Source organism: Typopeltis vanoorti, chromosome 14 (assembly GCF_054136105.1).
Source record: "Typopeltis vanoorti isolate ZY-2024b chromosome 14, IOZ_Tvanoo_1.0, whole genome shotgun sequence".
Classification (NCBI taxonomy): domain Eukaryota; kingdom Metazoa; phylum Arthropoda; class Arachnida; order Uropygi; family Thelyphonidae; genus Typopeltis; species Typopeltis vanoorti.
Genome location: NC_143562.1, coordinates 36537691 through 36553335, shown reverse-complemented (window position 1 = coordinate 36553335; position 15645 = coordinate 36537691). Strand labels below are relative to the sequence as shown.

Sequence of the window (15645 nt, the reverse complement as noted above, 5' to 3'; positions counted from 1 at the left end):
ACTCTGTGGCTCAGTTTTTACATATACAACAGTACAGGCAAATGGAGACCTGCATTAGTAAGAAGCTGGCCAATAGCTAGCAAAAATCACATTACTGACTACATTAGGTGTACTGGTATGCCATACAGGTAAACAAGAAATCAAATAATATCCATGTGACTTTTGTTTCCTTGAAATTTGTGGAATTGCTTTACTGCACATTAGTACAATCACTAACTTTTCATTTCAGTGTTTAAAATTTATTGCAATTTAAATGGCAGTTAACACAGGTCAGTCCTTCTAAAGGATTAAATGAATTATATTGGTGAATCTCTCTCTTATTTTCTAAAAGAGAGAAATATAATGTTTTTTCTTCCTATTTTCAAAAAAAAAAAAAGAAAAAAAAGAAAAAACATAATACAGAATGTTTTTATTTATTTTTTTATTTCAAACTACACTGGTTCCCTTTGATTTCCTAATATACTATAACAGTTGAAGAAACATCGCATATTGTTTGTGTGTGAGAGCACGGTGGCAGGTTCCTAAATACTTGCATTAGCATATATAACACTGATCCTTTCCTTTAGTGTTACATGGTGATCAGCATTCATTTCAGACAAATTATGGAGACTACAACCGTGTTAGAAATAATTACTTTAATTTCCCGACGTTTCTACCTTCATATTAAGGTCATCATCTGGAGTACACACACACACACACACACACACACACAATATATTATCTTGTGTGTGTGTGTCAAAGAGAAAAATCATGCCAAAGAGACAATGATTTGAACAACCATTATTCTATTGGCCCGATCTCTGGTGGGGGAGGGACTACAAAAAGCTATATTCTATTTATAACATAATCAGAGAACAAATTCATATAAATAGTTTTATTACAGCAAAAGTAGTGTTCTAATTTAACATGACAGTTGTTATATTAGAGTTAAGATTCTCGATTACTTACAGTCCTATTTATAATTAACTCATGGACAAAAAGGTTATGTGGGTAGAATATGTGCCTTCCATATTCTTTGGATTTTTAAACCATTATTGTTAAGATCAGAGCAGTTGATAAGAATTTCACTGCTAAATTTATAGCCAAACATGGTATATAAAATCTAATTTGTTAATAATCCTAGGTGCCACAGCAAAGTTTCAGCTTTACTAAGTAGCAAGAGTTCACCATTGTTCAGGGCGTGGTTAGAAAGGTTAATCACATGACTGTTCATTGAAGACAGTTGGTGGCTCCTGTTATTTAATTCTGGTGGGTTGTTGTTATCCTCTCTTGTTAGTAGTTGGCTGTTATTATCACTGGCTTGTGGTTGACTGTTTTCATGCAATGAGGAGAAATTTAAATTTGTCCATTTTCTATCTGAATATTGTCGAGCTTTAAGTCTATGAAATTTGGCTATAAGTTTTACTTTCTTTGTTTCAAGGATATATTTGTCATTAATCTTTTCAAAGATATCCCAAATATCTGGATTTAAACAACTTGAAAGTTCCAATTTTAAATTTTGAACCCGATTTTGAGCAAATGCTAAGTTTGTGAATAGTTTGAATCTGCTCTCTGAACATCACTTTCTCTCCATACGGTTATATTTTCTTAGCGCCTTTGCCAAGGTGAATTTCCTTTTTAGCATGATGCAGTTGGGAAGAAGACTGCTGACTCTATGTTTTAAAAATGCCAGTCAATTAATCAAATCAGAAACATGCATCTTTAACTTACCAAAGCGATTGCATCGATTGTGTCAAATCTCCATAAATTATCAGAATCCTTTCCTTTAGTGTTCCATGGCTATCAATATTCATTTCAGACAAATTATGTAGACTACAACCATGTTAGAAATAATTAATTTCCTGATATTTTGACTTGCATATTAAGGTCATCATCTGGAGTACACCACACACACAAGCTATATTACATTTAAATAGTATGCAAAGAGACAATGATTTGATCAACCATTATTCATACCACTCTGGCCTATAGTTGAAGGTATCAACAGCCCTGATTATCATCTAGCCAAGAAACTAGCATCAACACTCAAGAAGTTGGTAGGATCATTCCCCTCCTATATTAAAAATACACAACACTTTGTAAACAAAATTAAAGACATCACACTGGAAAAAAGTGATTTATTAGTCAGTTTTGATATCTCTGCCCTTTGAAAAATGTCCCAGTCAACACAATTCTTCTTTTACAGGCCAAATTCTCATCTGATATCACAGTGCTCTTTGCACATGTACTACGTTCTGGCTATTTTGTGTGGCAAAACACTTTCTACCTACAAAAAAAAAAAAAGGCATAGCCATGGGCTCACGATTATCCTCCCCCCACAAATTGCTAATTTTTATATGAAAGCATTTGAGCAACATGCTGTAGATTCCTTCACTTTAAAACCCAAAGTCTGGCTTAGATACATTGGTGATGTTTTCATTATCTGGTCCCATGGCAACCAGACATAAGACACTTTCCTCAGCCACCTAAACAAGTAACACAAAAGCATACGGTTCACAATTGAGATTGAAAGTCAGAACACACTTCCCTTTCTAGATACACTTGTCACACGTCTTCCTTCTGGCAGTCTCTCCTTCCCTGTTAACCAGAAGCCTACACATGATGGCCAATATATACATGTAAACTCTTATCACCACTCAATACAAAAACTAGGTATCATTAATACACTAAGAAACAGAGCTTTGAAGATGTGTGCTCCTGTGTACAAGCACTTAAACACGAATTAAAAGTTATCAGCGATATCTTCCTGAAAAATGGCTACAACCAAAATATTATCAAAATTCTTCACAAGATCCCACTTAAAAACAAAAATAAAATAGATTATAATAAAACTGTAACCATTCCATACATTAAAGGAGTATCAGATAAAATAAACTGAATACTACAGAAATAAAACTTTAATGCCACCTTTAAAATTAAAGAACTTATTCAACTCATCCAAGGATCCACTTCCTCCACTGACCCACCCTGGAGTATATATACCATATTCGTTGTACCTGTAATTTGCACTATATAGGTGAAACAGAATGCACAATTCCTATCCAAAAAAATGGAGCATAAATGGCACATTAAATTTAATAACTATGATAAATCTGGTCTGACTATGATAAATCATGCCCTGAATATGCTACATAGAATTGATTGAAAAGGCACCACACCAAAACATGGTATGAATGTAAATTTCAGGAGATCTATGAAATTCATATCAACCACCCTAATCTTAATAATAATGATGGTCTAAAAATCCCAAGAATATGGATGGCACATATTCTACCCACATAACCTTTCGTCTTGAAAGTAATCAAGGATCTTAACTCTAATATAACAGCTCTCATGTTAAATTAAGACACCACTTTTGCTATAACAAAACTATCTATATGAATTTGTTCTCTGATGATGTTATAAAAAGAATATAACTTTGATGTAGTTTTTTTTTCCACTAGAGGTCAGGTCAGTAGATTTTTGGCATACTGTTTGAAATGTAATATAGCTTGTCTCTGTATGCATGTATGTATGTATGTGTGTGTGTGTGTATATATATACAATCATACCCCGACTTAAGCGGTCTCTTATATGTAAGTATTCCCGTCCCGCTTCACACCTCACCACTAGTCATATCTTTCAGGCGCTGGCCGCATTCGCCAGTGTCGCACATGCTGTGAACAAGCACTGACGTGTTTCGCGTGGTCTCCATTCATACACAATTTTTATAGTCTACACACCTTGCGAGTGTTTAATGTTATGTTCTTCATAAAAATTTTATCACATAAAAAATAATAATGTCACCCAAAAGAAGCAAGTCCGATTCTTTTACTGCTAGCAAGAAAAGAAAAACATTGACTTTGGAAACAAAACTCAACATTATTAAGGATTTTGAAGGCGGAATGAAAATTTGTGAGCTAGCAAAGAAGTTCGATCTACAGGAATCCACAGTAAGAACAATTATAAAAGAAAGGGTTACAGATTTTGGAGGACATAGATTCTAACGAGGAACGAATTGTAGCCACGAGGCAAGGAATAAAAAAATCATTAGCTTGCTATGAAGAAATTTTGCGTGACAAGAAAAAGACATTATGCCATCAGACGAATCTATTAGATTTTATGAAACCATTGACATTGAAATAACTTTCTTTTTTTTTATGTACAAAAAATTACAATTATGATTATATTTCTTAAAAAATATGTGTTTTTGTAAACCTTTAGTCCCAATTGTATGTTTGTATATATAAATTACATGCAAAATTATACCTCAAGTTACGCGAATTTGACTTACGCGCTTTTTGTTGGTCCCACCTATCGCGTAACTTCGGGGTTTTACTGTATGTATGTATATATATATATATATATGTGTGTGTGTGTGTGTGTGTGTGTGTGTGTGTGTACTCCAAATGATGACCTTAATATGAAGGTCGAAACATCGGGAAATTAAAAGTAATTATTTCTAACATGGTTTTATTCTCTGAAATGAATATATAACAGTGTGCTCTTAAAGTCCTATTGGTCCATTATCATACTAAATTGTATAAGAGTGTACAGAGAAAATAATATCTTGGTATCTGTTTTATATTTTTTTTATAAAATGAATTCCAAACACTAAATGTTGCAAATCTATTGTCCCTTAATAACAAGAATGGGGTAATTATTCATAAACCCTGATTCAGAGAACAAACATGGTATTTTTTTTTTTAAACATATCAGGCCACTAATAGGCAGTAGACTCACATTGGGCCATGAAAATCATCTAAAAGTTGATTATCGTCCATCTACAAGTTAAAGACGTAGCATGGATATTTGCAAAGGTCCATGCTACAAGAGCAGGGTTGCCATCCATTTGGTCAACTAGGTTGGCTAAACAGATAGTCATGACTATCTGATGAAGCAGTGGATTCCATGGATAACAGAAATGTTCCTATAAAGTGGCCATGTATATTTATATATCATTACCATTTTTAACATGTGAAATTATTATATTTTAATAGTACAATATGTAATTTCTATTTGTAGGAGGTTAAATCAATTTCAGCTATAATCAAATGTATTACCAGTAATGTAAAACTGATCTTTGATAAAACAAAAATAATGTTTTACATACCATTTACACAAAGAGTAGTAGGTACCGTAAACATTGTTTGAACACTTCCGACTTTGGTGGGAGAGAGAGACTGCTTCATAGCATCAGGGGTATTTAAAGATGGATTTTCAGGCATAAGTCGAAAAACAATCGATAACAAAGAATGAAGAAATCCTGATTCATGTAAATAAGATGCATATTCTGAACGGGCCTGCACACAAACAAGGTTCAAAGCATGTTATTATGAACAAAATGTGTGGAGTACAGTTTGCTTTATTAAATGAAATTACATTGCATTTTGAATGTTCTATTTCCTCTACAAACAATGTTTTGTATTTCACAAGTTTAATTACTAAGCATAAGATCTAGAAAATTTCTAGTAAAAGTTTATAATGAAAATCCAAAAATTTAATTTTGACATTTTACTTTAAGACTCATAAAATTACAAATGAAAAACATTACTCGACAAAATATAAACCATTATGTTTTATGGTCTTGATTCATCTCTCCTTATGCAGACTGATTTGGCTTTGACAAGATGTACTGCTCCTTGGAGGGGAGGAATGCTTTTGGCACAATCTACCTCACTTAGCTTCCACAATGAAGAAAAGCATCACCTGCTCAATGATTGCACTAATCAATAAGAATGAGTGATAATCATATAGCTCTATCTTTAGTTGCTTATTTTTCCCCTCCTTACATCCAAACTGCTATGAGAGTTTGACAATGTCTTGGAGCACTTACTTTTGACTAACCAGTAGTGAGTGCGCAGAACAGCACACCTGTTTTAGATGCTGAGAACAGAGATGGCATTTATGACATGCTCTTCTGGAATCATCATAAAGTGAGCTATATCCTCAAAATTTCAAATGCATACCATAACTTTTTCTCAAAAAATAAAAACCTTTTACCTAGTTCATTCATTTAATTGTTAAGTGTTCATATTGTTGAAACAGACCTAATTTTTATCATAGGTAAAGACTTGATAAAATGTTTTGTCCAAAGGACTTGTGATACACTATTTAGATATCAGTATAATACTAAGTTAGTTCCAGTGCCAATTCTTGAAGAATGGTTTGAGTTTCTGATAACCATGCCAAGCTAGTAAAGATGTCACATATATTATCTTCACCAGCTTGGTATTCATAGATTGTTTCCCAAACTTAGTATCTCAAGTTTCACTTGAGATACTAAGTTGAGATACAGAATGACTTTGCTGGCTTGATGCAACATCTCAGAATCAACAAGGAGAAAAAAAAATATAAAAATCACTCTTCTTTTATTATTATTATTATTATTATTCAGGCCTCCATGGAGTCAAAAGACTCATCGTGGGAGGTCCTTCCTAAGAACATAAAGTCTGTCAAGACTCATCGAGGGGAGGTTCCCCCTAAGAAACACAAAGTCTATCATACCACTCCTTAAACTCATTGACCGTTCTCACCCTCACCACTCTATCAGGCAATGCATTCCATGGCTCAACCACCCTCCATGCAAAGAAACCACTCCTCACCCTCTTGCTCACAGTTTCCTTTCGTAACTTCCAGGGATGGCCTCTTGTCATCACTCCTTCCCGCTGTTCAACCAACTGAAAGAACTCCCCAGTGTCAACCCTGTAACCACCTCTCAACAGTTTAAAAGTCTCAATCATATCACCTCTCCTTCTTCTATCCGCCAAACTCTGCAGTCCACATTCCCTCAGCCGATTCTCATAACTATCCTTGTACAGTCCTGAGACCATCTTTGTCATCCGTCTTTGCTTTGTATCTTTTCCACAGTTAATTTATCCCCTTCAAATCCTGGGGACCAAATCTGAAAACAATAATCCAAATGTGGTCTGATCAGAGATAACCGAATGATAACCCTCTTATTTCTGCAGGTCAGTGTCCTTCTCATAATTGCAGCAATCCTCTGTGTTACCTTCACCACCTTTGCAATATGTCCCCTAAACTTCAGGTTTCTATCAATCATCAACCCCAGATCTCTTATCTCCCCAACTTCCTCCAGTATAACTCCTCCCATAGAGTATGCAGCATCCCATCGATGTTTCCCAAACCTCAAGACCTTACATTTTGCTGCATTAAACTGACACCCCCATTCATTTGCCCATCTATCTAGCTTATTCAAATCCTCTTGCAGGGCTACCACATCTGCACTTACTAATAATCCTTCCCAGCTTCGCATCATCTGCAAACAACTGAATATCCCCTTGCAATCCACTGGCAATGTCATTGATATAAAGGTTAAACAATATAGGTCCTAGTACTGAGCTTTTATAATTTCTTTAAAAAACAAGAAAGGCATAAAACAAATGATTCATGTTATTGTTTGTAAGAAAAGGATCTTTAAATTTGGTATACAAAAACATATTTATTACAACAAATGAGTAAAAAATAAAAGTAAATAAAAAAAAATTCTACCTGTTGACAATTCAAACAGGAGCAGATCCTTCTAATAAGCAGAGGATGATTTATTCAAGTAATACTGATTATCAGATAAAGAAAGTAGGAAAACTGTAGAATTCCATATTAAACAGGCTTTTTTTTTTTTTTTTTTTAATGGAAACAATTTCTAACTGTGATTGGGGAAAATTCTCAAGTAAAATGTCAATGAAAGCATCAATACTAAAGAAGCATGAGAAAGGCAACCAACAACAACAAAAAAAAAAAAAAAAGGTGGTTTTTTATTGGAAATCTAAATAGCAGAGTATAAGATGAATTGCAAAAATTGCAGGAATGTTTTTGAAAAATTTAAAGAAAATGAAGGGCTAATTGATAGTTAACATTATCTTTTCAGGATATATTGCTAAACACCATAAAGATGCGCACATAGAAGGGATAAGGAAAATTCTTATTGAATTCATTATTGTCAGCAGTTGCATCTTCAGACAGGTTCAGGATACAAGAGCACAACAGGAGATTTGAAATACCAAGTGACCACTATCTGGTTAACAGGATTGTAAAAATGAGTATCACAATGAAAGTAGAACATTTATGAAAGCTGAACAGTTTTTAGATGCTCAAGTATTATTGCTGGAGAAGAGGTGAAAGAATCTGAAAACTAGAACTCTAGGTTTAGAAAGTGAATGGTAAACTCGTCATTAAGGATAGAAAAATAATACCATATCTAAAGTTCCTTTCAGCAACATAAAAGTTGCTAAAAGAAATCATAAGAAGATTTTGAGAAGAATAATGCAAAAATGGAAAGAATTTTAAAAATAGAAGACAAAAAATACCACATAAGGAATCAAAGATGATAAAGGTGGCAAAAACAAATTATTCTGTAGGAATCATTGAAAATTTATGAAATGAGATAAACAGTGAACTCCAGCAAATATTCAGGAAGAAATATAGTCATGAATAGATTTGAGTAGCATTATTGTATTATTTTGTTTTGCCATTATAAAGGTCCAATTATGTGAAAAAATATTATTTTCAAATTGCTTTGACAATAAAAATGAAATTATAACTGGGGGGGGGAAGAGACTTTATGCCAGAGTGGAGTTACAATTTGCTCCTTTCAACTCATGCAAATGGCTGAATGAAACAAAAACCTGAAACTGCTCAAGAAATTTTTGTAAAGATTCCAAATACATTTGAGCAAAATCCATCCGGCTAAATCCTGGAATAACATGCATTATGAGTAGAAAAAGCAAATCTAGTAGATGCTTCCATATTTTGCAAAATGCACCCAAAACACTCTTAGAGATTTAAAATGTAGAGAGATGTGGGTATGTGATATTTAATCAGAGTGATATAGAGTACAGAAATTTTTTGGTGGCTACAAAGCATAATTCAGAAGGTTGATACTAAAAATATGTAAACAGAAATTTTTTGGTACCTACTTATAAAAAAGGGAAGTAAAAACTGAACATGAGAATTTCCCTATTAATTATTCTAGATAACATTTATGCATGCGTATCTCAGAAAAGATTAAAGAAAAATTGTTGGAGATAAAGCTGACAGATAAAATCAGGTTCATCAGGATAAGAGGAAGGAATGAAAATGTTAAAATGAATATTGTAAGAAATCAGGAAAAAGTTTGAAAACACTGAAGTTATACAGTGCAATATACCATTTGCACTTAACTTGTAAGCTTGCACTTAGCATTAACACTTTGAGTCTTAGACCTGCTTGGGACTTAAAGAACTCTGTGTCCTGACCATTTTTAGCTCTATTTAGAAAAATTACTGTGCAGTATTTCTATGAAATATCCAAATAATTATTTTTATATCTTAGTTAGCATCTTTGACAATTGGAACAAAAATTTTAGTTATACATGTGGTATGGGCTCCAGAAAGGGGTTGCACACAAATCAAGATTTTTTGAAAAAAATAAAGTTAATTTTTTATTAGTTTCTACTTATGTGCTTAAGGGTCAAAGCTGTATAACTGAGAGGAGACCTCCACATAGCCTTTAAAGGAATGCGGAGAACCGACCAGGGCTTCTGACCTAATGTCCAATCCTCACCTTCTCGTGGTGTACCCTGTTGGGTATCTACTTTGATACTGAACGAACGAGGATGGGCTGGCAATTTGGGATTTAGCCAACCAAATTGTATTCTTATTGGTTAAACCAAAATAAAAAATGATGGTACAACATGACAAAATTTCATGCCGGCTGGGGCGTCGCCCGGTTAAACAAGGCCCCCCGTTGTTTTCGCCAGGGAACCAGGGCGAACAGCGAAAAGTCAGCTACTGGAACAAATCTGAAAACAAACCCCAACTCAACATCACCAGAGTTAAAGATCGGTACTATCAACATAAGAAGCCTGAATGGCAAAGAAATGGAGCTAGCTGAGGAATTAGATAAGTACCAGATCGACATAATAGGGGTGACTGAAACAAAAAAGACCAAAACTGGTGAGATCTTTCTGAGCAATAAATACAAAATGTTATATTCAGGCAATAACAATCAAGGAAAAGAAGGAGTAGCCATAGTATTCAACACAAAATACGAGGCTAATCTTCTTGAATGGCAGTCAGTCTCAAGTAGAGTAATGTGGGCAAATATGAGAATGGGGAACTGGACAATGAGACTTATTTGTGCCTATGGTCCCACAGAAGGTTCTACTAAGGTAGAAGTGGAGGAATTTTTTGAGGCTTTAGAAAAAGCAACTGACACAATGAAAAAGGAAAAGTTGGTCCTTGTTGGGGATCTAAATAGTAGAGTAGGAAATGATTGTGAGACATACAAAAATATTTTGGGAAAATTTGGAGAAAAGAGCAAAGCTAATAATAATGGCAAATATCTGTTGGATTTCTGCTCAGGACATGGACTGGTTATTACTAACACCATGTTCCAACATAAAAATGTGCACAAATTCACATGGAGAGAAGAGGCTAGGAATAAGAAAAGTCTCATTGACTATGTTATTGTTGATAGTGACGTTTTCTCCCTGGTGCAGGACACCAGAGTGTACAGAGGATTTGAAATTGGAAGTGATCACTATTTAGTCTTGAGCAGGATAAAATTGAATTTCATATTGAAAAGAATAACATGTAAGAAAGTTTTAAAGCGAATAAAAGTTGAGCAGCTCTCAGATGTAAACTGTAGACTAAAATACAGAAATATTATTGAAAAGAAAATGAAAGAGTTTGAGAACAGGAATCAAACCTTGGAGATTCAGTGGCAAACTCTGAAGGAAACATTGATTGATTCTGCCAGAGAGGCATGTGGTGAGGTTGTGTGCAAAGATAAAAAAATCAGAACTCCCTGGTGGACACAGGAAGTTAAAGAGGCAGTGAAGGAAAAGAAGAAAGCATATCAAAAGTTCCTGGCAAATAAGTCAGCTTTTACTCTTACAGAATACAGAGACAAATGTAAGAAAGCTAAACAGTGTGTAAAACTAGCTAAACAAAAGTCATTGGGAGGACTTTGGCAAGAATATAGAAAATAAATATCAAGAAGGTGGCAAAATATTCTGGAGGTTGTTGAAGAAGCTTAGGAATGGAGGAAAGAGTGCTGTAAAAGGAATTAGAGATGATAAAGGTGAAATGAAAACAGGAGAAAAAGATATCCTTGAAGTATGGAGTAATTACTTTGAAAAACTGCTAAATGAAACAAGCAGTGATGACAGCACAGTGATAAAAAACACTGACCAGGCATGCAGTCAGGAATACATATCCATACTTGAAGTAGAAAAAGCCATCAAAGGCTTGAAATGTGGAAAGGCAGCAGGAGTAGATGATATTCGACCAGAAATGCTGAAGTATGGTGGTATAAGAGTCTTACAGTGGCTGCACTGCATAGTTCAGAAAGCCTGGACAGAGGGACGAATTCCCGATGATTGGAGTAGAGCTCTCATAGTACCCATATATAAAAAGGGAAATAAAACTGAATGTGAGAATTACAGAGGTATTTCCCTACTGAGTGTTCCTGGCAAGATCTATGCAAGTATACTTGAGAAACGGTTGAGAAGAATTGTGGAAGAAAAGCTTGGTGAAGAACAAGCTGGATTCAGGCCAAATAGAGGCTGTCAGGATCAGATCTTCACTTTACGACAAATAGTCGAGAAAGCATGGGAATATAACAAAGATCTGTATTTAAGTTTTGTCGATTTGGAAAAGGCATATGACAAGGTGCCAAGAGAGAAGCTATTCAATACGCTGCAGTTATATGGTGTCAATGGGGCATTATATCAAGCAATACTTAGTCTTTATTTGAGTTGTGAGTCAGCAGTTAGAATTGAAGGAAGTACAGGAAGATGGTTTAATGTTAAATCTGGTGTGAGACAAGGATGTACATTATCCCCTCTGTTATTCATTATCTATATGGATCACATTATGAAGGAATGTGGTATTAAACCTGATATCAAAATTGGAGATGTTAATGTCAGATCTTTGCTTTATGTGGATGTTATACTTCTAAATAAATCTGTTACAAGTCTGCAAGATTCCCTGACTAAATTTAATAACTGCTGTAATAGATATGGTATGAAGGTCAGCAATAAAAAGACAAAGACAATGAAAATAGGCAGAATCATTGAAAATGTCAACTGTGTTGTGAATGGAGAACCTGTGGAACAAGTAAAACATTTCAGCTACTTAGGCACAATTTTTACTGAAGATGGTAAACTAAATATAGAAATAGACAACAGAATCAGCAAAGCTGGTATCGTGGGAAGTCAATTGAATAAATTCATATGGAATAAGAAAGAAATTAGTCGGAACACTAAATTAGCTGTATACAAGACTGTGTTCAAACCAATTTTAACTTATGGATCTGAGAGCTGGGTCAGAAGTAAAACACTTGACCAAAGACTAGAGACCGCAGATATGAGAGTCCTGAGAAAGATTAGAGGTGTGAACAGATGGCATCAATGGCAATATCATATTAAAAATGAGGATATTAGGAAAGAACTTGACATTGTCAGCATCCAGGAATGCGTTAGCAGAGCTAATCTCAGATGGTATGGTCACTTAAATAGAATGGGAGAGGAAAGATTAGCAAAACAAGTGTTCTCTGCCAGGTTGGCAGGAAAACGACCCAGAGGAAGACCAAGATATAGGTGGATTGATACGGTACAAAGTGCCTTAGACGATAGAAATATAAGATCTGATAATGTTGGAGTCTTGACAAGTAACAGACTGATTTGGAGGAAAATTGTAGATAGGAAGTTAGTAATGATGTAATTTTTTCATGTAGTACTGTCATATCCTGTACACCCCTTGAGGGTACATGGCAGAAATTTGATGATGATGACTTATATTTACTTCTATAGTGTTCAAAATTCAACAATTCAGTCAAAATATTGCTTAGATGTTACAAAAATAATGAAAATTATAAATAAAATTTGTATGTGTTATTATTATGATGAAAATATCATTTAAATAGGGGTGTACATCACTATAATTATCCGCTATTGGCTGAGTGGGTAAATTCGAGTGGTAAATTACTGAATTAGGCCATTCAGTTTTTGAAATGCAAGGCAAATAAAAAAACGGCAATATGAATGTTGAGAATGAGTAATTTTTGTGTTCTATGATTAGAACACAAAAATTACTATAAATATGTATGGACTGTTTTATATATCAGTGCATGTGCCAGTATCTTTCCTTAGTGTGGAAATCTTCAAAACACACTTGTAGACAAAGTGAGACATCGCACTGCTTGCATTATACAGTTGTGTACTTTCTTTCCTATCCTCCAGATGTTCGTTTTACTTTTTCTGCATTTCCTCTGTCCTTTTCTTCCCTTACTTCCTGGAGTGATGGGAATCACATATGGAAAATGTTTTTTTCCAATAAGAAGTCCACTTTTCTGAGGAGCTGCAGGTTGGTCAGCATCAGTCTAGTCCAGCTGATATCACAAGAACCTCAACTACTGCTTCAACATGTTGTAGTCAGATATTTCTGTAGATTTTGTTATATATCAGTTCACTATTGTGAGATCCAGGATATGGATGAACAATTTCTTCCACCATTTCAATTGACTGCAATGGAAGGAGTAATATGACAACAACTGATCACTATGATCCATTCCAACTTTGAATTTATTGTAGTCAGCAACAGCAGCTGGTTTTGTCTTCTGGTGTTGGCCTCTCACATCAGTCTCCACCATCTCATCAGTATGTTTGGTGGACAGAATGTAAACATCCCGAACATCCCTCCATTTTGCTGCTAGCAGGTGTTCTCATTCTTGATACTCTTCTTTCTTCATTTTTTTTTTGGAAAGCCTGTTTTGGCATTTCACGCATTTCACCAACCCCTTCTCAGAAGAGACCATCCAAGCAGGAGAAAAATTATGCTCCAAGATGGCAGAGGAAAGGCATTCCTCACGGAAAAAAGAAATAGAAGCCCTTGATATGATATAGTAGCAGAAAGGCATGGAACTTTACCAACAGATTAGGAAGGATTTCACTAAGCCATATGAGCATCTGCAGGTAATAGCTAATCAAATTGCTCACCAGCTGCTGCTGAATGGAAAATTCCCTAAAAAGCACACAAAAAATAAGATACTTAGAACCCCAAGTGAGGAACAAAATATGATTAACTCAGATTTCACCATCACTGAACTCAACACTGCCATAAACCTATTAAAACCTAGAAAATCTGCAGGCCTTGATGATGTCTGTAATGAACAGATTAAACATTTTGGAAACAGGACTAAAGAGTGGTTATTAAACCTATACAACACTTGCCTCCGAACACTAAGGATACCAACTATCTGGAGGCATGCCAAAGTGGTGGCCTTTCTGAAACCAGGGAAAACTCCAACAGAAGCAAAAAATTACAGACCTGTATCACTATTCAGCAACCTCTTTAAACTCTATTAATGATTAATTTTGAATAGGCAACAACCCCTAATCGAATCCCATCTTATTGCTGAGCAGGCTGGCTTTAGACCAGGCAAATCCTACACATCACAAATTCTCAACCTCACTCAATATATAGATAATGGTTATGAGCAAAAACTAGCCACAGGAGCAGTCTTTATAGACCTAACTGCAGCATATGATACCATAAACCACTTCACACTCAGAAATAAAATATACAGAATAACTAGAGACTATCGCCTTGTCCTCCTGATCCAATCACTCTTGGAAAACAGATGCTTTTGTGTGGACCTGGGGGATAGGAAGAGCTGCTGGCACCGCCAAAAAAATGGCCCCTCCCAGGGAAGTGTGTTATCACCATAACTTTTCAACATCTATGTCAATGATCTCCCCATCTTTCCAGGAACTAGAAATTTTATCTATGCTGATGACCTTGCCATAGCTACTCAATCAAAAACTTTCAAGTCCATTGAAACTACTCTATCACTTGCCTTAAATAGTCTAACCACATACTATACCAGCAATCAACTAAAACCAAACCCTTTGAAAACCCAGACTGGCCTTTTCCACCTTAACAATAAGGAAGCCAATAGGAAGCTACAGATTTCTTGGGAAGGCTCTAAAATAGAACATTCCTGGAACTCAATCTACCTCGGTGTGACTCTCGATCGCACCCCCTCACATAAAACCCAATAGAAAAAACAAAGGCAAAAGTGAATGCAAGAAAATATACTAAGAAAGCTTACCTCCTCCAAATGGGGTACAGACCCTAACACATTGAGATCTTCTGCCTTGGCCCTTTGCTATTCTTCTGCTGAATATGCCTGCCAGTATGGTCCAGATCCTGCTATGCTGAAAAACTTGATCCAGCATTGAATGAAAGCTGCCACTTAATTACAGGATGCCTGAAACCAACACATGTATACTTTGGCTGGTATTGTACCCCCTTCAATTCGAAGATCTGCATTTTCAGCTGATGAAAGAAGCAGACAAATGAATGATGAATGCCACCCACTATTCAGCCAGACCGCAGTTCTCCAAAAACTAAGATCCCGACATAGCTTCCTGGCAACTGTTAGACCACCTAAAAACCTCCCAGAGACACGACTTCAACAATGGCTTGCACTATATCCTGAAAATAATACTGGTATTTCAATAGCTGAACATCTTCCACGCGGTTCCCACTTGGACTGAAATACTTGGAAAAGCCTCAACAGACTGCGAACGACAGAACACTGCAAACAAAACCTCATCAAATGGGGATACCTCACTGGCCCAGACAATTGTGAGTGTGGGAC

At 35.4% G+C, this 15645-nt stretch overlaps 1 protein-coding gene across 1 annotated transcript in view; it reads right to left on the bottom strand.

The window, feature by feature from the left end:
- Ltn1 (E3 ubiquitin-protein ligase listerin) overlaps positions 1–15645 on the bottom strand; it is a 359867-nt gene that overhangs the window by 43184 nt on the left and 301038 nt on the right. Inside the window, exon 26 of the mRNA XM_090403432.1 lies at positions 5093–5282. Coding sequence (XP_090259558.1) covers positions 5093–5282 — 190 coding nt within the window. The remainder of the gene's footprint in view (positions 1–5092; positions 5283–15645) is intronic.